Source organism: Aphelocoma coerulescens, chromosome 14 (genome assembly GCF_041296385.1).
Source record: "Aphelocoma coerulescens isolate FSJ_1873_10779 chromosome 14, UR_Acoe_1.0, whole genome shotgun sequence".
In the NCBI taxonomy this organism is placed as follows: domain Eukaryota; kingdom Metazoa; phylum Chordata; class Aves; order Passeriformes; family Corvidae; genus Aphelocoma; species Aphelocoma coerulescens.
In genome coordinates, this window is record NC_091028.1 from 15,232,413 (window position 1) to 15,256,421 (window position 24,009).

At 44.2% G+C, this 24,009-nt stretch overlaps 2 protein-coding genes and 1 long non-coding RNA gene across 4 annotated transcripts in view; 1 reads left to right on the forward strand and 2 right to left on the reverse strand.

Annotated features, from left to right (window-relative positions):
- Positions 1-13: 13 nt before the first annotated feature.
- Positions 14-14,463, forward strand: CDR2 (cerebellar degeneration related protein 2). Its single transcript, XM_069029472.1, has 5 exons — positions 14-263; positions 5,508-5,620; positions 10,207-10,355; positions 10,520-10,684; positions 11,830-14,463. The coding sequence occupies exons 1-5, from the start codon at positions 185-187 to the stop codon at positions 12,695-12,697; spliced, it is 1,374 nt and encodes a 457-aa protein (XP_068885573.1). The 5' UTR covers positions 14-184; the 3' UTR covers positions 12,698-14,463.
- LOC138118472 (uncharacterized) lies at positions 5,577-11,242 on the reverse strand. Of its 2 annotated transcripts, none has more exons than XR_011155163.1 (3): positions 11,067-11,242; positions 10,210-10,293; positions 5,577-5,660 (listed from the first exon to the last, which is right to left on the reverse strand). It is a non-coding gene; the product is annotated as an uncharacterized lncRNA (long non-coding RNA). The 2 variants fall into 2 exon arrangements; XR_011155164.1 differs by lacking the exon at positions 5,577-5,660 and adding an exon at positions 9,356-10,125.
- Positions 14,464-15,812: 1,349 nt separating the features above from the next.
- The window catches only part of POLR3E (RNA polymerase III subunit E), a 29,059-nt gene continuing 20,862 nt past the window's right edge, over positions 15,813-24,009 (reverse strand). Inside the window, exons 19-21 of the mRNA XM_069029471.1 lie at positions 19,470-19,547; positions 18,520-18,645; positions 15,813-16,235 (exon numbers count right to left, since the gene is read on the reverse strand). Of these exons, the coding sequence (XP_068885572.1) occupies positions 16,179-16,235; positions 18,520-18,645; positions 19,470-19,547 (261 nt within the window). The 3' untranslated portion in view covers positions 15,813-16,178. The remainder of the gene's footprint in view (positions 16,236-18,519; positions 18,646-19,469; positions 19,548-24,009) is intronic.

Sequence of the window (24,009 nt, forward strand, 5' to 3'; positions counted from 1 at the left end):
GTTGCCGCCGGCGCAGCCCGGCCAGAAGGGGGAGAGGTTCGGCAAAGTCCGGAACCGCTCGGCAATGGCCGGAGGCGGCTGCTGAGGCGGGGAGCGGCTGCCGGCTCGCTCTGCCCCGCTCGGTGCGAGGGGGATCGTGGGGTGGGCGCTGCCGGCTCAGCCGCCCGGGAAGGGAAGGGGCGCGATGCTGGCCGACAGCCTGGTAGAGGAGTTCGAGATCCGCGAGGATGAGCCCTGGTACGACCAGCAGGACCTGCAGCAAGGTGAGCCGGGGCCGGGGAGCCGGGGCGGCGGCGGCGGGGGGCGTGGGAGGGAGGGAGCGCAGCGAGCCGGGTATGTGAGGGAAGGGGCCGTGGGGAACCGCCGCGGGGGTGCGGGCAGGGGCCGCATTGAGCGGAGCGTGTGAGGCAAGGGGCTGTGGAGAACTGCCGGGCGCGGGGCGTGTGAGGGTAGGGGCTGCGGCGAGGAGGGCGTGTGAGGGAAGGGGCCGCGGCGGGCGGCGAGGAGGCAGCGGCGGCGCGGGGCGGCGGGAAGGGCGCTCGGGGACCGGGGGCGGCAGGGCGGCGGCGGGCGGGTCGGTCGTGCCGGGCTCGGAGCGTCGGAGCCCGGGATCCCCGCACGGCCGCGCTTCCCGCCGCCGCGGGATCGCTGTCACCGGTAACGACTGCGGCCGTCTTTGTCTGAGGGAAGGAGGTGCGGCAGCCGAGCTGAATGGTGCCGGGGTCTCTCTCCGCCCGGAGGGAGGGAAGCGGCTCTCCGAAAAGTTGCACCTTGCACGGAAGGTGAAGCAGCTTGTGTTCGGGGCAGGCGCTGGAAGCACCGGGTGGGATGCGCTGTTGCGCCCTGTTGAGTTCTTTGTAAGGGCTTCCAGTCGATGAAGTTGTAGTCGTAGCAGTGCTCGATTAGTCGCAGGTTCCTTAATAAAAACTTTTTAGGTTTTCTTATTAAAATATCAAATAACTCCATTATGTCTCAGAAATATACATGTGTCGCTTCTGTATGTAACACTACATGCAAGAGGTAAATGCTGTTCTCATTTCACAGATGAGAAAGGAGCCACAGAATACAATTATAATTGCACTAAAACTCTTTTAACAGGCATGATACGGGAAGAATGTGCAATTTCCTTAAGAGCTTAGTGGCATTTATGACTGGTATTTATCTAAGTTACTTAGTTCTACTTTTTGTTCTTAATCCCGAATTTGTTTTGAAAGGCCAGCTCAAAAGTGGTGAAGTGGCTTCCTGCAAACCTGCTCCAGTCTTACGTGTTTTGCTTTTATGTTGAAATACATTAATTCTTGGGATTGCTGGGGGCTGTTGTACTGTAAACCATAGAGAAAGCTAAACAGTATTCACACTGAGATCAGGCATCTGACAGCAGAAACTTTTTTTTAAGACAGGAACAGGTCTCTCTAATTATATACTATATAAAACAGCTAACTGTTTGAAAGCTGTATTTAGGTACTCTTCACCCAAAATTGATGTTTTCCTGGCTCTAGGATACAAACAAATCAGTTTAAATAAGATCCTGAAACTACTGTTGGCTGTCAAAGGGAAGAGAGTGAAAAATTTGAAGGCATGATTCAGTAATGTTTTTACTATGTCAGTGTTTATGGAATAGAAGACCTACAAAGAGACTTCACAATGTATAACAACTGACTTCTTGCCTTCTCGATGTTTCTCTACTTTCATCTTTTAATTAAAATAAAGGAAATAATCACCAGTTGACCCTGCTGTCAACTTTTAAGAAACAGTATTCCATTCTAGAGGTTAGTGCGTTTTGGGGTTGGTTAACACGCTCTCAACATGTGAACAGTCTTTTTTCTGGGGATTCTCTGTTCTCAAGCTTAAATGGAAGCAACTAATAGCCTCGCAAAAAGGAAAAGGAGGAAAATAAACTGATGGGCAGGTTGAAACGCACAGAAGGAATTCCTTACAGGAATGTTTTTCAAATATTGTGCTGTACTTTATTTCTGGACTCTGAAGGACACTCCTCCTGCTGCTAAGGCTAAGACACATGGATGTGTGTAAACAGGGTAGTAGGAGTGCTTATCAAGGTCTCGTGAAACCCTTCACAACCCAAACAATCAGTGCATGTTTAAAAACTGGTGAGTGTGATTATGAGAACCTAGGTTGTAAAACATTAGAATGCACCCTGAAACAAGCCTGAAGTCCTTGTCAGCTGGTCTTTGAAACTTAAAATTAGGGTAGGGGTTTTGGAAAACCTTGGCAGTCTTCCTACGTACCAAAGAGTTTTGCCTTGACAGCAGAGATGGGCTTTTCTGGCATACTGCTCATGCAAAAAGTGCTCGTGGAAATCTTGTAAAGATGGGAACAGCCATCCTTCTGCAATGTTTTGCTGAAGTATGCTGACCTTCAAAAAAGAATTTTTTTATATGACTGCTCTTTTTGCATCTTGCTGTTACTCACTTTTATGGAATAGAGGGTATTCTGAATACAGAATAGGAAATAGGAAACTAAGTAAAAAAATAAAGGTTTAATTTTACAGTTAAGTAAACTTCAACTAGGCTTACTTATACATCTTGCACAATTGATGCCTTTTGCTGTTTAAAAGAACAGGCTTAATTTTATATTGAAAATTTCTGAATAATTTTGTTAGGTGGGTTATGAAAACGTAGAAGAGAAGGATTTTGGTACTGTTTTTATCTTTTTTTCAATGATGGTAATGCAGTCAGAGATTGTAAGGCGCTGGTAAGTGAGGGCTGTTCAACATCACAGAAGACATCCTTGAAGTCTGGCTTTGGGGATTTCTGATGGAGCTGGTAAACGCCAGTACAACTAATCAGATTTACGAAAATGAAGATCTTTAGATCTGCACAGACACATTTTGCATTATTAAAAACCCTTCTGCTTCCATCTTTATGGTGAAAAGGAAAAATGCATGTCTGTCAGAATTTAGCTGTTGCTTTACATAAATTTACAACAGAAAATGCAGTTTTGCTTCTAGTGTTCTACTGTAACTCTCTCCAGAGAAATGTAAATTAACACTTTCCATTTTGTATCTGGAAAACATACATGGCACACCTCACTTGTGAAATTTGCTCTTAATAGGGCTTCCAGGTACTTGACAATGTAGAAAAATGGATGCAAAAAAATTCTGAATTTTAGAAGAGGTGAAATTATTTCAGTACTTGCTTTCTCTATGGTTAAGGTTTTATTGTATGTTCTTGAGCGCTCCTACTTGTATCCTCCCCCTCAGAAACAAATTGTCTTAATTATAAAAGTGTTTCTCCCATAGTAACCCATTTGTGCTTCTGCCAGTCTAACAAACAGAACGAGTGTGAAGTATGACAGTAATTCTATTATTCACCTTGTATTCCAAGTACTGTGTGGTATGTGCTAGTTGATTTAGTAGATGAGGGGGCATTTAAAAATGAAGCTATAAACTCCTAAATGTACTTAAACATGAAAACAAACTTTCACTTTGGGAAGGGAAATGATAGTAATTCCATTATGCATTATGTCTTTAACATAATCCTAAATCCTCTCTAAAGCTCTTATTCTACTCTATTAAAATAAAAGAATAGACTATTTAGTCTTTGCCTTGAATGATGCTAGTATTGTTGTAAAGATTGTGGCTCCTAGTAAAGATCTGTGCAGTACAAGATTTTGTGAAGCAGGACTCCATTTTCTATAGGATAATGAATTCACTGAATTTGAAGACTACAGTATTCCATAATGAGATAGAACAAACAGCTTGGTGTTTGACTGGGAGTTACTCTGTCCATGGTAAACAATGTGCAATCTGTTTACCAAATGGGAAAAATTTAAGCAGGATGCCTTAAGGTTTCGTTATCCAAATACTTTAAATCCAGCTCTAGCATAGGCTGCTTTGTAATGAGTGGTGCTACGGTGAAAAAGCGATGTGAGGATAAACTCCTAAGTACAGACCAATATGCCTTGTGCCTTCTAATCGTACATCTTTTGAAACTGAAGAACTCCCATGCAGTGGGATTTATTTTAAATAATTCTTATGGCATTTATGCTAAGAATCTGACCTTAAGGTAGGAGACAATGCATTGTGGCTGTAAAGAATGTGTAAAGAATAGCACAGCTGTTGTTTTGCCAGAATTGGACATCTACAACTTTATAGGCAAGTGTTTGTACTGACTTGTCCTTGTAAGTCTGAATTTGGTCTGAATAAGATCTTTGGCTTATGTATGGAGATGGAGTAATCATTTTGGACAGGCTGCCAAACTGAAGGTTAGCACAAAACAATCTTGGAAAAGTATTGTATGTATTACAGTTCCGAGCTGATAAGATAAATGAGAGGGGGCAGGAAAGAGGTAGGATAACATGTTAAAGAAAGGCCATTGCAGTCAGATGAAAATGGAATTAATGTGTTCTCTGGCTGTAACCACTGATGATGCAATACATGTCTCCTGTTTATTAATTTAAGGCTTCTTGATGTGACTCAAAGTTTTTCTTGACTTTTCTTCTGTCTCTTTCCCATTAATGATACAAGTTCTGTGTGAGAACCAACTAGGTTGTACTGCATGCATGTAGGTCATGGGTCATGTGAAGGGAAGGAGGTGGAAAATCAGAGATTTCTAGAAATCTTTTGGATCTTTGACATGTAGTACTTTGCACAGAGTAATTACAATTTTAGCATTAATACCAGGATTTATTGCTTTGTCACATTATGTTAGCTTTTAAATTACACTTGTCTTTAAACATAATAATATAGGATATCTAGCACTTCTGATTCTGCTGAGCAAATATCAAGCTTTCCTCTAGAAAGCTGAGTGTTCAGATGACTTATTTCTTAATTTGCGACAACTACAGTCACTGCACCCTGGAGGTGATTGAAGATGACTGAAGTGAAATTGAGATTAAGTGCCTGAGAACAAATGACATTTAAAGTGATGTTTTGGAGCACATGAAACAATTCTTGTCACCTGGGTTTATGAGCTTGAAAAGCAGAATAGCTGCAAGCCTCCATCAGTTTTATGTCTTTTGATATTATTGGTTCACCATAAAAAGCATCTGAAACTTTCCTTTAGCACTTTGATCCTGAGTGACCTGAACTCTGAAGGAGTAATGGGTAGGAACAGTCAAGTAAATAAAGAGTTCATCCGCTTCGGCCTGGGTCTAGACTGATGAACATTTACAAGGTCTCCTATGCTTATTCTTCTGAGGGCTGTAAAGATGGTGAACCCCAAGATGTGCTGGGCAGAGGTGGTGCAGACTGGGCACAGTGTGGGAGGTGAGCGTGGCTGGGTGTGTCTGGACGCCTTGTGGAGGAACTGAGGAAGCTTCATGACACAGAGTGTCTCTGGATCTCAGGGCCAACTTAGACTTGCATTAGAGATGGTAGATGAATGTCCTACGTCAGTGTAAGCTAACTTCCATTTTGGGTACTGGAGATAACTTGGAGCAGTTATAACAGCAATAAGAAAATACCTCAAGTATTTGATAACCTGCTTTAGAATTAGATTACATTATTGTTTCTTTGACTCACATGCAAACATGATTTCTTTGTTTAGACCTTCACCTTGCAGCTGAGCTTGGGAAGACACTACTGGACCGTAACACTGAACTAGAAGAATCCTTACAGCAAATGTATGCAACAAATCAAGAGCAATTGCAGGAGATAGAGGTAAAATATCTGAAGGATCCCCGTGTGAAAGCATCTAGACCTGCAACATACAGTGTATAAATTAAGATCTGAATTCCTTGAGATCTGATGGAAAATACTGAACAATCTTTCACCACTTCTGCTGTTTTGAGAATTTGAGAACCAGTATAGGTAGATCATACTTAGAACTGTTTTTCTGATTACCAAAAGCTTTGTGCTACTAAATGTCATGTTGGGTTTGGTTTGTTTAATGACAAATGACTGGTATTTTTCAGTTTTGTACAGAAAAGATACTTCAGTTATTTTTATTGCTCAACTTTGCTGATCTTGCCAGGTAAAATGACATTAAATTATATGATGATAAAAACATTAATAATTTAAAATATTACATAAGAATTTTAATGAATTCTCACTGAGATTTAAATGCTGATAAGTGTAGGTGTGAGATTTAAGTAAAATCTGAAGATACATTCTTCCATACATAAACTGGGCTGTGATAAAGGGAGCTAAAGTCTATTTTGATGTAAAAGAAACTCTACAAGGACAAAAAAAGCCAACAAACAAACCAAAAAAAAAACAGGAAAAGAAATCCAACTTAAGTAGTATCTAAATATAGGACATAGTGGATATATTGTCCCATATTTTCCCGGGGAAAAAACCCAAAAACATAACCATCCTTTCAAAACCACTCATCTTTAGGAAACAGAGTGGAAAAACCTGGCTATTTTTGGCAATTTCTTTTTCTTTTTTTTTTTTTTTTTTTAATATTGCCTATCTTCTTGCAGACCTAGCATTTGTCAGCATAATGAGATTTTTTCAGCTATTAGAGGGCAATGGTCTCTAATAATCAAATTATTAAATATTCAGGATTTTGCTGACTGACAACATGCTGAAAACATAGTCAGCATTTCAGTTTGGTTCTGGTGTGAATCACAGGGCACAGGCTGTGACTGGTTTATACCAGATTTTTACAAAATTTGAGTTCCTTTGTGCTAGCAGTACTTCTGCAGTTAAGAGATGTGCATTTTGTACAGCTGCAACTTCAGACTGAAAATGCTCACTATTGTAGTGGCAACAGGTAACTGAAAGAATCCTAAGCTTAGTACTTAGAGATATATAGGTGTCTTTAAAGTAGTCAACACAAATGCAGCATTTTTAGTAAGTGATAAACAATTTCTGAGTGCAGGTTTGATTTGTGGGAGTCTTTTGAGAAGTTACTTTTGTTTTGTACCTCATATATTGGCTTTTTTCTGTCATGTACTAAATGTAATCTTTGTTATCCTGTTCATTCTGGGATACAATGGCTGGAATGGCTGATATTTATATTAGTGCTGCAGCGTTAAAAGGTGTATTTACTTATGCAGAGGCTGAAAATAACTCATTGCCATGAATAGCTTTTATAAAAAGATCCATTCTTAAGATGTAGAGAGGACAAGCCCTTCCAAGGTGCTATACAAACACTGTAGACAAGGTTCAACACTTGTATGAACAACCATGTGTAAGAAAGTGTTCAGCAGAGTTACGACACACCTTTTGAAATAACACACCAGAACTTTGTGATAGGCAACTAACCTGGCTCATTGAGTGTAGCTACTTAATAAGCAGCTGGATTTTAACACTATCTAGAAATATGGAAAATATACTATTGCTAAGCTACATTGATTTACAGAAATAGTCCAGTGCTGTTAAGAACACAGTATCCTATTGGTTTAAGCCAGTTTATTTGCTTAAGCTGTTCTGGTGGGTCAGTGTTTATTGACTACATAAGAGAGCTTCAGCTCCAGGAAGTGTCATGAATGCCCTTCCAGCAGTGATCTATAGTTGGTGTGTTGCAGGGTCAAGTACTTGTGTGGTCAGACTACCTCAGACATGACAGAGGAATTTTTTCTCTCAATGTCTTGCTCTACCAAGACTTGGGCAATACTACTTTTTGAAGGCTTTATCTGATACCTCTTCAGTCTTTCCTCCTATCCCCCAAGGAGGGTAGGAGATGTGTATTGGATTGTCCTATTAGCTCCCTCTGAAAGGAGAGGGGGAGAGTGGGAGAACAGTTTTTGTGATGCTTCAGACACATAAGTAGTGCCTGCACCTTTTATTTGCCCAGCCTGTTGAGCCAAAGGCTCTGTTTGTATCTGCTGTCACAACACGTTGTCTTCTCAGTTCCATCTCCTGTCTCAATCTTTTCTCTTTCCCCCGTGCCATTTTAGAGTGTAATAGCAACAAAAAAATTTTCTTCCTCCAAAGAAGTTTCTCTTGCATATGGATTTCTGGCAGAAAAGGGAAGATGAACCCAGAGATCAAATACCCAAAGAAACCCTCCAGCTGAGGAACTGAATATATTGGCTTACTGGCATGAGGAATTGTTACAGGAATTTACTGAAACAAATGGGAATAAAATTCTCATATGCAAGGTGTAGTACTTAGCTGGTAAAGCACTTCAGTCTATTATTTTCATACCAGCATTTGTTTCTCTTGTGGGATCACAGGATACCCTGTTGCACAGGATACCTGTGCAAATGGCAGAGTCAGTCTCTGTGCTTGATTTTTTCCCAATTTTCAAGTGCTTGTCTCTGCAACCTACATGTGATCTTTCAGCTGTTCCTGTAGCTACTCTGCTGAATTTTTGTACTAGCTTTTACAGTGCAGTATCCGTGTAAATTTTTGGGGCCTTTTTCCTATTAATTTGGATTTTACAGGTAGCAAAGTCTAGAACTGGCTGAGAAATCATTCTGAAATATGGCACTGCTTTGCCTGCACTGAAAGAGAAGGGTCAAAGGCTCTGATGTGCTTAAGATTACATCTCATATATTAAATACTAACATATTAAGCATTTTACATTTGGATCATTATGTCTGACCTTTGTGCTGACACATGTGCCACTAATCACTGCAGATGTAATAAAGTCTGGGTGGAAACAGCAACTTTATTCCTGCCTGAATCTGTTCTCAGCACTCAGACATTGGAATCCTGACACTGTCCAATTTTCATGTGCTAGAATGCAAGGTGCTGCTTCATGTTAGGTGCTCAGTTGTAGGGGATGTGGATTAAATGTGAACGTCTAAAGTATTTATTACATCATCTTTTGGTGGTCTGGTTATACCAGGACAACTGGACACCAGCCCTGAAGATACTGGAGATGGAAGGTGAAGGAAGTGGTGCTTCACCCCTTCCATTCATCTCAAACTTCTGCAAAAGCCCATTGTAATAAGTGGCAACATCTCTTCAGGCACTAAAGCCTTGGCTCCCGTGCTTGGCCACACTCCTTTTGCTAAGGAAAGTCTGAGGATATCCAGCTCCTTCCTTCAGCTATAACCAATAGGGAAAGTTAATCTGAAGTGGGTCACACTGAGATTCTACTGCTAATCTATGTTCTATTTTTGTGTAAATCCTCTGTCATGTGTGCACAGGCTACAAAAGGATCTAGCCAACAGCTATCATGTTGATCTTCTAGAAGTCTGTATGGAGCAGTTACTAGTCCTAGATAAACTTATTATCTGTTCTTAAATTGCCTAAAATGTAAACCCACCAATCTTTTAATGAGGTAAAAGGTTAAGTAGAATATTAGAAGTTTTTTAGTATGTAACAGGCCTATGTAAAGAGAAGTAATTCTGCCTAGGAGTTTGCTGGATGTTCCTACTTAAAGCTTACTTTTAAGAAAGTAACATGTAGCAATACAAAATATATTGCAAAATACAAATTCTATGTAAGAACAAAATATTTCAGATTTAGGGGGTTAGACTCAAACTGAAAAAAACTGTCTCATGTAAACGCTCATGTCCTGGGTGGGAGAATATAAAATACTTTTTTAAAGAGCTTTAGGTGATTGTGAACTGCTTAGACTAAGAATTCCAAGCTTTCTGACATTATTCAGGAAACTAAACACTCTATGTAGTTAATTGTAAAACCCAAAAGGATTAAATTGAGAATACTTCATGTGAGGCTTTATTTTTTAAAAAAGGCCAGGAGACCTTTGTTTGGGATTACAGTAACTGGAATAGTTCCCTGTGAGTAATTAAAGATTTGAATTCAATAACTTGATTATACTTCCTGACACATATTAGCCCACATACTGTCTTAAGTGTGACCACAACCTAAATTCTGCTGTGCTGAACCTAATGCTGCTTCAGACTGGAAGAACTTAGGTCAGCTGAAAATAAATTTAGTTATGTATGGTGCTACCCAATATTTCAGTTTTAATGCTGAGAAAGTTGTTGGGTCAACACAGTTAAGAAACTTCTGTTGGAGCCCACTGCAACCTTTAGGCCACAGTGGACAGTTGAGGGCTGTGTTGGAGTCTGAAGGCTCTGTCAGTGCTGACTGCAGCACAGCCCCATCAGAAGGCGTGGGCACAGATAAGGACAGCTGGCACCATCAAACCCAGCTCCTCCAGGTAAAAGGCTGCTGCTGGATCAGCCTGGGGTGACCTCCATGACCAAAGGCAAGCTGCCTGGTGAGTTACCTATAGCCTCTTGAGCTTACCAAAGCAAACACAGGAATTTACATTTGTAAAACTCAGGAGCTTCTCTCTGAATGTGAATAAAAATGGAAAACAGGAGTTGTGGGTTGTGTTTCAAGTGTAAAGCAGTAACAGCAGAACTGTCTTGCAGTACCTCACAAAGCAAGTGGAGCTCTTGCGGCAGATGAACGACCAGCATGCAAAAGTCTATGAACAGCTGGACGTGACAGCAAGAGAACTGGAAGACACAAATCAAAAACTGGTTGCAGAGAGTAGAGCTTCACAACAAAAGATACTAAGGTAACAAACTTTTACAGATTCCCCCCCCCCCCAGCTGATAATACCAATAAGAGCAGTCCAGGTGTATTTGTGTAGTTACTGGGTGGCTGTCTCTGTCCAGTGGCATTCTACAATACTGGTAAATTGAAAGGTTAGTTTTATTTAAAGGTCTTTTCACTTTCTAGCTTGACAGAGACTATTGAAAGTCTACAAACACACATAGATGACCTGCAACGCCAAGTGGAAGAACTGAAAAAGCCTGGACGAGGCCGGATGAGCCAGGAGAGATCTGAGCAGCCAAGATCAATGCACAGCTTCTCCTGTTTGAAGGAGCTGTATGACCTCCGCCAGTAAGCCTTTTTACCTTACATAGTAAAGAACACTCAAACTATCTTAAGCAAAACTTTAAGAACTAAGACACAAGCACAGATACCAGACAAGCTGGAAGAAGAATTATCTGATGTTCACAACTACCAAAGTATCTGCCCTGTGTGGTGCTGCCATTACTTCTGGCCTGCTTCTAGACCACACCAGTACTGGTACTCCACTTTCTCCCCCAGAGCCAGCCATATCAAATGGTAGCCTGGAAAGCTTACAACAGTTTGCACCCCAGTGTTTTCAGTCAGATAAAAGCAAACACACAGATAATCAGAAAAACAAACTTACTCAATGCAAAATATTTTCTGTAACTTACCCTTTCCTTGAATGTGCATGGACACTTCTTTAGCTTACCTGAACTTAAGCTGGTTAAAATGATCCTAAAAGCTGGGAAGATAGTGCATGGAGCACTGGGTTGCCGTTTAAATGTAAAGCCATTTGACCCAGCTGAACTGCATTAGGGGGCCCATCGGGACAATCACATGGTAAAAGCTCAGACTAACTGCAAACCTAGAGGGCAGTTTTGTAAGGGAAGCACCTCCACAGACAGAATGGGTTCTTGTGTGTGGGCTTCAGCACTACATGGAGGTAGTACTCCAGAATAAATTGTACATCCAAAAGGAAGTTATTTCTTGGCCATTCAAAAGATAAGTGGATCCTTCAAGCTACCAAAGGCTTGTGAAAATACCAGCCTACAGCACTGCTTTGTTAATTATGAAGCTCGTTCCTACCAGCAATAGTGACATAAGTTACAGGAGTGGAGTGCTGTAGAAAAAATCAGTGTCAGAAAGTACTGTATGGTACAGGGAGGCAATGTGTATTTAAACTGAAATTATAATTTAAACTTAGATTATTCAATCATCTTGTCTGTAACTTGAAACTGTTAACGAGCTGCTATTCTGCCTAAGATGCAAGCTTGGTTCAAATGACATGGAAGTCCTTACAAACTGTTCTGATTACTAAATCGACTGACTGGTTAAGTGCAATGGCCCCTGTGAGTGCTCTGAAGTGTGTTAGCACACAGTTTAAATATGTCATTAGTTACCCAGGACAGGAAAATTTTAGGTGTGGTCAGCTGTACTTCCTATGTTTGATAATCCTTATTTTGTTTCTGCAGGTATTTTGTTTATGATCACGTGTTTGCAGAAAAGATTACTTCAATGGATAGTCAGCTAAGTCCTGTAGAAGAAGAAAATGAGAAGTTAAAGAAGGCAGTGACAGTCCTGCAAGCCCAGCTGAACCTAGAGAAAGAGAAGAGGGTAACCATGGAAGAGGAATACAGTCTTATGGTGAAAGAAAACTGTGACCTGGAGCGGAGGCTGGTTGATACAGACTTGTATCGGGCTCGTGCAGAGGAGCTGGAAGCAGAAGTAGCTGAAATGCGACAGATACTTCAGTCTGAAAACACAGTCCATAATGCAGAGAAATTGGTGCCAGAATCCTTTTTCATTTCATTTAAGGAATCTCTAGACAGGGAGCTTGGTCAGAGCCTGGCAGATGATGGACTTCTGACAGTATCGGAGCTTGAGAAGAAGGCACTGAAACGGAGCAGCAGCGAAAGCCTCCTGAGCAGTGCTGCCGGGGCAGACATTCTCAGGGGCCATGAGGAAACGTGTATTAGGAGAGCTGAAGCTGTGAAGCAGCGAGGAATCTCTGTACTCAATGAAGTTGATGCTCAGTACAATGCTCTGAAAGTGAAGTATGAGGAACTTTTGAAGAAGTGTCAAATGGATGAAGACTCTTTGAAACACAAGGCTGTACAAACGCTGAAGCAGTATTCCAAAGACCTAAATGTGGGATACACCCAGTACGATCTTTCAGCTAGCAATCAAGAATTCACAATTGCTGAGCTAAGTGACTCTTCCACAAATGCTCTCCCTGAATATAAAGCACTCTTCAAGGAGATTTTTAGCTGTATCAGAAAAACAAAGGAAGAAATAGATGAACACAGAGCGAAGTACAAGACTCTCTCCTCTCAGCCATAACCTTATCTGTTAGTCAAGAACACACTTCATATGAATGTCAGAAGACCCCTTAAACGGATGTATTTCTTAAGCACTCAAAATGAATGTTTTGGATTGGCTGGTAGCCCTGTAGTTAACCAAGCTAGTTAGTTATCAGCTGGATTCCCTGTTCTATGTAGCAGTAGATTTAATGTTCAGCAGTCACACAAACCTAGTGGTTGTAAAGCAAACAAATATCATAGCTTAATGCTACACTACTACTTCATATTACACTTCATCTCTGGCCAGAGCAGTGACTGACACTAGTTTCCTTATTCCACTTCAGAAACAACAGAGCTAAGAACTCTGAATCTCTCACAAGAACCAGACTGAAGCTTTCCTTTGGTTCACAGGGATGATCTAGCCCTGTGACTGCGCTGATGTAGAAAATTAACAAAAGCAAATCCCCGACCAGTCTCAGGGGCAGCATCTCCTCAGCTCCAGAGGAGGGGAGCAGTCCAGCTGAGCTTGCTTTGGCAGGGTGGTGGAAAGCTGTGCTTGCTTTAAGCCAGTACCATGTTTCAACAATCACTAAGCTCTTCCACAGATTAGTATAAATGTCTTCCTACTAAGAAAGGATTTGATGTAAAGTTTGTGTGGCTTTTTAGATACAGTTTCCTTTGTAGGGCACTTTGTCTTAAGGCAAGATACTGTGAATTGACTCTGTGTTATTTGGGACCTACTGTTCTTTGGTGGAATGTCTGCAAGGTACATTTTTATGTGTATTTGGTAAGTTAGAGAGTTGTTATTTAGCTATTTAACTTTAGAAGTAGCATTGACATAGTGGAGTAGCTTTTAATGTTACATACCACAAACTCCAAGTGCTTGAGGAGACAGGCCAGCTAAAACCTTACATTGTTTTGTCTTTTGCTTCCAGTGTCAGCCTCTCTGGACCTATTCCATGCTGCCTGGGGGGGTGGGAGAGTGAACACAACACTGCCAGCACATATTCTACTGAAAATGGGGGACCACACTCTTGTTCTTCCTCTCCTTTTCCACTCCCTAATAGTAATTCATGTATACTTAATTACTGAAAAACAAAGAACATGGAGATGGTGGTTGTTTAGAACAGCTTCAAGCTGTGGAGAAAACAGATGAAGAGGGGGGAAAAAAAGGCACAATGAAAAGGTGACATACTTCTCCTTGTGAAGGTTCTCAAAGCTTAATGTGGCCAGCAGTTCTTGGGAAGCAGCTTCCTGCCGAGTTGCTGCGAGGTACCAAACCCTTGACCCGGAATGTTGAGAGTTTCTCAGCTTTAGTCCAGCTGCTGCTGCTGCAGCTCTGCTGCCTTATGCTGTTCTCTGTTCAGCTCGTCCTTCAGGTGCAGTATTAAGACTTCATGTTGTGGGAGTTTCTCTAAAACATGTATTGCAGTCTGGAAATTATTTAAAAATGGGAATCTGAATCTTCTGAATATTTTTCTAAGCAAATAAATAATCCAGTCAAGCTACATGTGTAAGTAGTAATTATATCCATCTGTGCCAATCAGGAAACAGTGTGCTTGGTGCAGATGACACCTGCATTATCTAGTCTTGTCATCTTTCCTACAGAATGGAGTTCCCATGAAATTTGTATTTTAGAAAAGTTAAGCTGCATGGAAAGGAACAGGCCTGTCTAGGACAGAAATCCAGATGAAAGTAAGTAGTTTTTCCTCGTTGTTGTGGCTTTTCAGTGCTGTTCAAAAATGAGGCGAGTGGGGGGAAAAGCAGAAAAGCTGTTGTGCCATGGGGTTACTGTGCTGTCACTGTGTCCCTGCCACCTGGACCCGTCTCACCCCAATTCGGAGACTGAAAGCAGGAACCTGAGACGGGCACAAAGAAGTTCACTGCCAGTATTCTGTACCACTTCAGGGGCAATCCACACCTGCTGGGCAGAAGACATGGAAAAATAGGTGATCGTCAGTGGTTTACTACTTTTGGCTAATTTAGAGCACTTTGATAGATAAAATTTTTGTGCTTTAAAAATACCAAAAATATTTCCTCAAAACTTCTTGATTCTTCTGTACTGTACCTGTCCCTTGGCTGCCTGTGCCATTGCTGAGCTCTGGCTGTCCTGCAGCACTTACCTGTGCAGGCTGTGCAATAAACCCCTCCAGGCTGGGCTCTTCTTAGAGCTGCTCTTGGAGCGTGGCTTTCCCAGAGAGCTTTCCAGCCACAGGCAGTGGGTCAGTGCCAGCCAGGGCTGCCTGAACATAAAACACATCCCAGTTTTATTGATGTAGTTAATAAATTACACTAGCCTATTAAATAAGGTAGAGTTTTAGCAGTTTGAAAATAGCTATTTTCCATCAAAATGCCATAAGTCTGGTAACAATATTCTTAGCCAATCTTATCTGGATTAACTACCTTAATCAGCTTATTTTAGTCAACGACTCAACTCAGCCTTTTCTGAGCATAAGGAGATGAAATCAATAGAATCCCCTTGAGCTTCTCATGTGATGGAAGAAGCTACAGCAGAGAGCAGGACCAGCAGTGCCCGTGCTGTGCAGTGCCCACAGCAGATACTCCTCTGGTACTGCAGGTATGGTCAGTCCAGGATGTGCCACCAGGGCTGGGTCCCTGTCCCTGCTGCTGCACTGCAGTTTGCTCTCCACCTCTGTCCTTCCTCCCCAGGCCTTCAGGATGTAAAAGGAGCAGGTGCAGCTTCTGTTTCTTCTTGGACAAATACAAGGCAGGGTAGAATTGACCTTTGAGATAAAATTTTATTTAAAAATTACACAAAATAGAGGTTTTACATGGTTGCTGTGTGGTAACTACAGCTGGATGCCTTCCAGAGGGTGCCCTTGGTTACCTACCTCGCTCTATCACATACAGTAATGCACAAAGTCCCTCAAACCAGCCCCACACCAGTAGAAGAAATCCAGTAGTTGTTCCCCATGTTTCAGATGCAGGTACTTTTCCAAGTAACTCATTTCACAGACGACAGGTGAGAACAATTGCTATGTAGTACAGAGTTCACAGACAGTGATTTTGTTCCCCCCTCCCAGGCCTGACATTCCCATGAACATGACTACCTGCTCTCTATGGAGAGGGCTGCAAGGGCTATGACAATGCTCAGACTAAAGTATGAGCATCCAGGGATTTAACAAAAACTGGGATGTTTGTAAACAAATTTAATTTATTGGCGTTACTTACAAAATAAAGTTTTAGACCATGATTTTCCATCATGTCTGTGTCACTATATGGTTTTATTTTTTCATAACGAAACAGAAAGAGAATTGCAAGACATTAGAAATCCCAGATTAATCAAGCTGCAGACAGGGTCCCACGGTGCCTTCCCGGCGGCTCCCGCGCCTCGGAGGCCATGCAAACTCTGAGTGTTGGGATGTCAGTGACTGCCCGCAATGCCCACGTGCCCCAGAGCAGCTCAGATCCTGCCCTGGCTGCCGAGGCCGCGGCATTGCTCCGGCTGTGCCACCCGCTGCAGGTTCCTCTTGCGTCCCCGAGATCGCCTGACACCGCTGTCAGGACTGCACCGTCCCCTTAAGATACCACATTCCCCCGTAGCTCACGCAGCAGTCCTGGGGAGACAGGGAAAGGCTCTGTTAGGCTGCTCCGGCAAGGGAAGGGGCTGAGCTGGGACATGGTGGAGGCACCATCCCCAGAGGCATCTAAGAGGTGCTGGGTGATGTTCTGTGGTTACAGTGGTAGTGCTGCACTGATGGTTGGACTGGATCATCTCAAAGGTCTCTTCCAACCTTGAAGATTCTATGATTCTAAAGTCTGTAAAATCTTGGGAACTGGCTGGCTCTGGGACAATAAATGTGATCAGAAACAGAAGCCTTTGTCCAGTGCACAGGAGAGAGCACGAACCCAGAGCATGGGATATCCCACCCTGGAGGACAGATGGCTTCAATGGAGGGGACACACAGCAGGGGAAGGTTGAGAGCCACAAAGGGACAAATGATGCCAAGGCAGTGAGGAACAGTGGTGGCTCCTGGGGGAGAACCTGGGGCTCGTGCAGAAGCCAGCTGAGGGAGGGAGGGGTGTGTGAGGGCTGAGGAGCAGGGCAGTGGAGGGCAAAACGGGCTGAAGCTCAGGGGAAGAGGCCAAGGGGAGCAGTGGGACAGAGCAGGGGAGCGACAGCAGTCACTGGATCTGAAGCCTTTTAAGAAACCCATTTTATGACAATGAAGTGTCAAACCTCAGAACCCTGCTGTGACCAGGTGTGCTATGCTTAGGGCAGGAGAGCAGCTCAGCAAAGGAGCGCAGGGGCTGGCCTGTCTCAGGGCTCATTTCCTTGTTTCTATCAGGTGAGCACAAAGTCTCTGCAGCTCTGAGCTAACAGCTTCCCTTTCTTTTGCTTCAGCCACCCTCTTGGGCAATTCAACACAGGCTCGAGCACTGCTGCAGAACTGAGGCTGTGGAGTTAAAATGTATTTTTGTTTCTGAAGTCTTGGGGCTCATCCATCATGAAAACAAACCCAGAGGTTAGAAAGAGGGTTTGCAGACTTGATCTGCAGATGTGAAAATATAAACCCTGTCAGTCTGTTCCTCTGTGTATAAAAATGAGCACAGGCAGATGGGGAAATAGGAGTCAACAAATCCAATTTCACTCATAGAGGAATCCAATCTCTTGTGGCTTAAAGAAGCCAGAGAATCTTCCCTTTTCATTAAATCATACTTCTAAATTTTATTTCAGAAACAAAGGTAATTTCCCATACTCCTGTAAGAAATGTATTCAAGGCAATAAGGCCTGCCACACAATGCTGGTTCCCCACTGACTTAGTGACTTACATAAAAACAGTGCCTGGTGACTTAGGGGCAGGGATTTTTTCTAGAAATAGGTTATCTGTTAAATAGCAAGAACATCATGAAAAACTAATGCCAGTACATTGTCTAGATGTTCCAGGAGAGCTGATACTTGAGCTCGTGTAGTCGCTGACAAATCCCCCAGCACAGGGAGCCACAGGAAATACTGTCTAATAGGCAGAAATGTCTGAGCTTATTTTACTGCTAAGACACCTGGGTTCTTTCAAGCAAGACCAGTTTGCTTATTATCACAGCAACAGATCTGCAGTTCTTCAAAGATGCTATTATTCATTTGTAGATCACAATGTAATAAAGTACTTAAGCACTTGTCTTATTGAAGTGGGTGACAGTGAGCAAAGGCCCAGCCACAATGATTAAAGTATTACATTAGTTGGCAACTTTCTGCTTGGCCATCCTGCATCTCTTTTAAAGTCATGGCCTGTGTGGTCAGTACTTTATACCTTAAACTTCTTGAGCAAGTAAATGGTGCATCTTCAAAGACGGATGAAAGGATTCAAATAAACATTCACAATGAGATGTGTTAACTACTGCTCTGCCTGCTGGGCTTGGCCAGGGTTTTGCTCTGTACAAAGCTGCACATCCAGCTGAAGAATGAAGCACTTCCTTCTGAACATGTGGCACTCGTGCTCTTCAGCATTAACCAGCAGCAGTCAGTTGGTAACTCAGAGCACTGGGCAGAGCCCTCCCACCTCCTTAATGTTTAATTCTGCATTATTTAAAAATAACTCAAGTATCACACTCAATATTCAATATTACTACACTCTATTCTCTGCTGCTCCAAGCTGACAGAGAGATTTGTTTAAATAATACAAAATAATGTGTGAACCATTGCTCCTTGGAGGGAAAGGAGATAAAATGAGGCAAGTGCATTTTCAAGAAAACAAACTGAAAGAGAGGCTTTGTCCATATTCCAACAACTCTTCTATCATCCTTACCATTTGTCAGTTCAAAGTAAAATATAATCCTTTGCTCAAATCAAGCATTGAAACTCACCTATTAATTGGATCAAACCCAAAGTGAAGAGAAGCTTACCTTTAACACTCTATCCACCTCCTGCTTGTTTAGATCCTCTCCACACTCCTGACTCAGCTGGTTCTGGATGACGTTCCTGCGCACTCGGTAGTTTTTCGAAAAGATTTCGAGCAAAACTTGGCGATGCTTTAAAAGAAAATGTATCATAAGTACACAGAGAACAATTATTCCTGCCTTTCTCTCAAAACTGCACATGCCTTAGTCTGTACAAAACATTCTCTGAACTATGTTAGAGGACTCTTGCTTCATAATCCTGAAACCATCCCATATATTCCTGCTCTCCAGCAGTGCCTTATCCTCCAAGGGCTCTACAGGGGTCCCTCCATACCCTGTGGCCACACCTGCACCTGTCCTGTGACCTGGGGCACTCCCAAAGGTACAAAAACACACTGAAGAAGGGGTTGCAATGTATTCCTCTCAAATGCTTCCATGGGAGTTCACATCACTCCAGAGGAGAGCCTGGCTAGTGCTTGGCTCTTTCCTATAAAAATGTATTTAGTTCAGGAGCTAGGAACTGCACTGCCCACCCACAGGTCGTTAGGCACCTTCCCTTTCACCTCGTTTACTCTGACAGCAGTTAGAACTCAGGAGATGCTCACATATGCTGCAATCATTTCCTACTCTGAGTATAAACAGATACAACAGATATCTCTGCTTAATGTTGCATTACCATCAAAAGGAAAAAAAACCTTGGACTGGAGCCTGGTCTGAGGCCTGCATTGAAGAATCCTTTCTTCACACATGTTCAGAAACAGCCACTGAGCTGGTTACTGACATGATTACCAACATGTTATGAGCTAAGAGCTTCCTTTCAGCTGGAAGCAGGTTGGTGTTGAAAACACCAATAGAGAAAGAGGAAAACTACCTGCTGTACCAGTTCCAGAAACACGGATGTAAACAATGCCAAATGCTCGATAAACAGTGGGGAATATCCCTTATTTTATCTTTACCTGATCATAAGTGTCACCAGCTTCCCAAAGTGCATAGACCTTTAGTTCATCTGGCGAGGCAGCAGTCTGTGGAGGAAACTGAGAACAAGAGGCTGTTAAAAATAACCAGCTATTTAATGAGTCTGCCTAATGATTCTCTGATCCTGTATCCCGGGACACCCATTACTGAATCAGAACCCTGGTTGCCACGGAATAACTGCTGAAACAACCCAACTGCTGTCCCACCCCACACTGGAAGGGGTGCCTTGGCTCTGGTAGCCCTGTGCCTGCTCAGCACCTTCTTCACAGAGCAGAAACATGGTCTGTGTCACACCTGTGACCCAGGGAATGGGATGAGCACCATGGACCCCTGAGGTGTGCCTCGACGTGCTCAGGTTTGACTGATGGCTCTGGTCAGGGTGGGAAAACCCCCACAGGGCACTGGTGCCACATCTGTCACACACCAACCACAGCTGGGCTTTCAAGGGAGCTGCTGGACATACTGGAATCCCGTCAGCTGTGCAGGGGACAGTTTTCCACTGGTGGAGAGTCAGCCACCACATACCAGAGCAATCCCAGGGCTGGGACCTTGATGGTATCCCATGGCAAGATGTCTGTAGGTTTTTCCTGTCAGCAGTGTTTGCTTCAAGACCATCCAAAACAGTACTCAGCTGAGAGCACCAACTGCATTGCAGGGTCTTTCTGGAGGGTTTTACCTTTACACTGGCAGGTTTTAGAGATTCAGCCTCTGTCCTGTAGTTATCTGCTTCACTAATCCCAAGCCAGTGTTACTGACAAGCAGATGTATTGCCATCTCTGTTTTGGGGCAGACTACAGGACTCCAGAAGACTGAACACTGATGGACAGTGAACCAAATACTTGCTCATTTCAGGCTCCAAAAGTGACAGTGGTTTTGTGTATTTTGTTTTTTCCCCATGTGCCAAGCTAGAGAAACACGTTCATTTTTTCTGAGAAGGAAGCTTCACACCCCTGCAGACAGGAAGGAGCACAACTGCCTCCCCTCCATACCCTGAGTTCCTAAAAAAATAAAATAGCATCCATTTGCCTTAACATTTCCCCTTGGAGCAGCGACTAATGAGCACTGCTGGAATATGCCTTCACTCCTGACGTGCCTCTTCCTGTCTGTCACTAACGATTTATTCCTTGCTAACCGCCCAGACAACCTAAATCAATCATCTATGAAAAGCTAACAAGCCAGTCCCAATTGTTCCAGCATCCCTCAATCCTGGCTGCTGGTACAAACCAAACCTTTCTTCCCAGCCTCCCTCACACCAGCCAAAAGACTTGTGCATCACAGAGTGAAAAGATCAGCATTTCCTTTCATGCTCTGCCTCTGATCTTACTGCAAAGGGGAAGGGTTTTGTCCAGTGGGAGCTGCCTAGTGGGATTAGCAGCTTTGACTTTCAGGTTAGTCCAAATGGCTGGAATATAACAAGGTTTTACACTTGGTTTAGAGCCAGGATTCAGGCTGATTAGGCTCACAGCACCTGACAGAATTCTCCTCCTGTAAGGACACCTGCTTTTGAGGAATAATCTCTCTTGTAGGTTTTCACCAGAGATAAAATCAAATACTCCAGCTTCCCTCCACAAAACAGCTGCAGCAGGAATGGCAAAGTTCAGGGCACTGGGGGCACCCAGGCACAGCCTGCTGGGCTCCACAAAGTGAGTCAGCACAGCCCTGGAGTGCAGACTCCTGCCTCAGCCACAGAGCTGAAACACAGCTGTGTTTATCCAGCCATTCTGTGAGGAAACAGCTTCCAAACACACACAATACTTAGTTGGGAAGAAAAACACACAGAATCTCCTCCTCCCTCCAGCCCTCCTCTGCAAACTGCTGCAAGCACTGGTGCCAACAGCTCCCTGCTCGCTTGCTGCTGTCACAAAGCCTGGCCATGGGAGTGGGAAATGCCATCAGGGATTCCTTGGAGAGACACGAGCCCAAACAGCTTCACTGCCTTGCCATCTGCTGTCCCTTTGCTGGTTTATGTCACCTTGATCTCTCCAGCCTCACCTTGATTCAGCTCTCTGCTACCCTAAAATCCTTTAAAAAATATTTGTCCTGTGCCCCTCCCTGCTCTAAGCCCCTGGAGCAAGTGCAGGCTCTTAGGAGATGAACTGCTGCCCCAGGTCCCAGGGCTGCCACGTTCAAATGGAGCCTCTCAGGGAGGAGCCCTCGGCTCTGGGACGTGTCTCACTCAAGCACTGAGCCACTGCCAGGCAGCCTCATGTTACAGGTGGAAGGGGCTGAGTGTGCCAGAAAAAAACTTATCAGCTGGAGTAATCCTAAAGGTAAACTGTTGATCTCACATGTCAGGGAGCCTGGCATTGGTACCAGCCTGCAGGGCTCTCTGTGAGTGCAGGGCAGCACTCCCCTCCTGTCAGCCCAGCCAGGCAGGACGCCCACAACAGTTACATCATTTCCTCAGGCCTCAAAATATGCTCAGGCTTTGGCAGAACCTTGCCACTCCATGGGCCTTGGGAAGGGAGCTGGCAGGAGCCAGTGACCCCCCAGTCTGCAGGAAATGGGTGCAGATCCTCAGGAGCCAGAGTCCTGCACAGACGCTTCCCATGGGGCGGGAGAGTGGCTCAGCCCACGCAGCTCCGGGCACAGGCACCAAGTCCTGCCTGCCCAGGGCTCCTCTCCTTCTCCTTCTTCTCCTTCTTCTTCTCCTCTGTGTCTGTCCCCTCTCCTCACCCTCTCCCATGGCAGCACCTGCCCAGGATTTGCCCTTTCCTGACTCCTGCTTTTCCCTCCTGCTTGATGAGGCTACGAAGCACAGCAAGCACAGCACCCTGCAGGCATCCCCACGGCCACATCTGCAGCTGGAGTGGCCTCTCTTCTGGCTCCCCACAAATACTGTTTATCTCATACCCTGGGTGCTGTTGGTCAGCTCTGTAATAGATCCTGCATTCCCCTGCTAAGGTTTCAATTGCCATTTTCAGCCACATGTTTTCTATAATAGGTAAGCACTCAAGCCAAGAGTGTCTTCACCCCCCACAGAACATCATTTTAATTACCTCAGATCATTGATTTTTATCACCAAAGCACTTTCAATTACAGAAAACTAATGAGTAACTATGAAATCCCACACTAAACAACCCTCCAGGCTTTCCCTGAGCTCAGGCGCCCTTGTTGGCTTCTGACAAAATTGTCCAGGGGAACAATCAAGAAACTCCAAAGTGTCTGAGCCCATGCAAAGAGTAAACCCAGCCCCTTTGCCATCTGCACAGAGCATCAGGGGGAGGCTCGGGGGCAATGATTTACATTGCTGACAGCAGTACAGGCTCATACAGGCTCCTGTACAAGAGCTCAGGTGTTGTGGTAAATTCTGAGTCAGCAGAACTAAAACCTGCAATAGTCTCCTCAAGAGACATTCCAGGGACCACTTCTGCACCTCTGCAGGTCTCCTGTGTCAGGGTTTTCCAAACAGAAGGAAGCTCCTGGCCACCCCTCTTCAGCAGGATTTTATTTTGCTTTTTGAAAAGAGAAACTATCTCACTTTCACTCCTCGTGTGGATTTCCAAAATCCCCCAATTTCCAAAGCAAACAAGTCCCAGTTCCAAGTAACAGAGCAGGAATGACCTCAGCTGTTTACCATCAGCATGGCAGAGGCACACATTACACCAGGTGCAGGGGAGAGCCTGGCCAGCACCACTCCAGCACTTGGAAACTGCCAGGGGAGGAAGCAGAAAGCAGCACAATGGGTGCTCTCCCTAGCGACATTTCCGGGCTGTTACTCGGTTCCCAGGTGCCACAACATGTACTTTGCACACGACTGAACACGTTCCTGCTGGCCCCCAGCAGCTCCCATGCTCCAGGCTCTCCCAGCCCTCCTCTTTTGAGCAGTTCACACGTTCCTTCTCCTCTCTCCTCAAAGGCAGCTGCTCCCAAGCTCCTTCTGGTTGTAACCCAATCAGCAGTGCCAGATGTCTTGTAAAATTAATTTCCTCTTAGGCTCTTTCCCATGATGCCAGATTCCCTTTCCTCTCCTAAGCAATCCAGTCTCACAGCCCTGCTCTGTCTCACGCAATCCCACACGTCACTTCCATACAGACACAGGAACAGACACCTCTGCACAGCCTAGGAGGAAACAGACTGGCCAAGGAAACCTGCTGCAGACGGGCTTTGTCGCTTCCCAGAGGCTCTGCTGGGTGTGCCCTGCTGCTCCCAGGCAGCCAATGTCACCTTTCCTCTCCCAGCTGGGTGCCTGTCCCCGAGGGAAGGAGCTTGTGCAATTCCAGAAGAGCCTATGGGAATCTGGGACGGCCTTAGATCATGTTAACAGGAGCAAGGTGGGACAGCAAATCACTGTGGCCCAACACCTTGGATGTGGAAACAGAGCCCCAAGGACAACAGGGCACAGAAAGCAGAGTGCAGGGCCTGCCAGGAGCAGGACTCCAGACGGAATTCCAGCAGTTTCAACACGTCCAGTATGGGACAGTTCCTCCGAGCACATCTGTCCTTCCTGTCCACCAGCACAGGACACAAATATTTCACAGCTCAGATGTTTAACTGTGCCCCACACCCCTTCCCCAAACC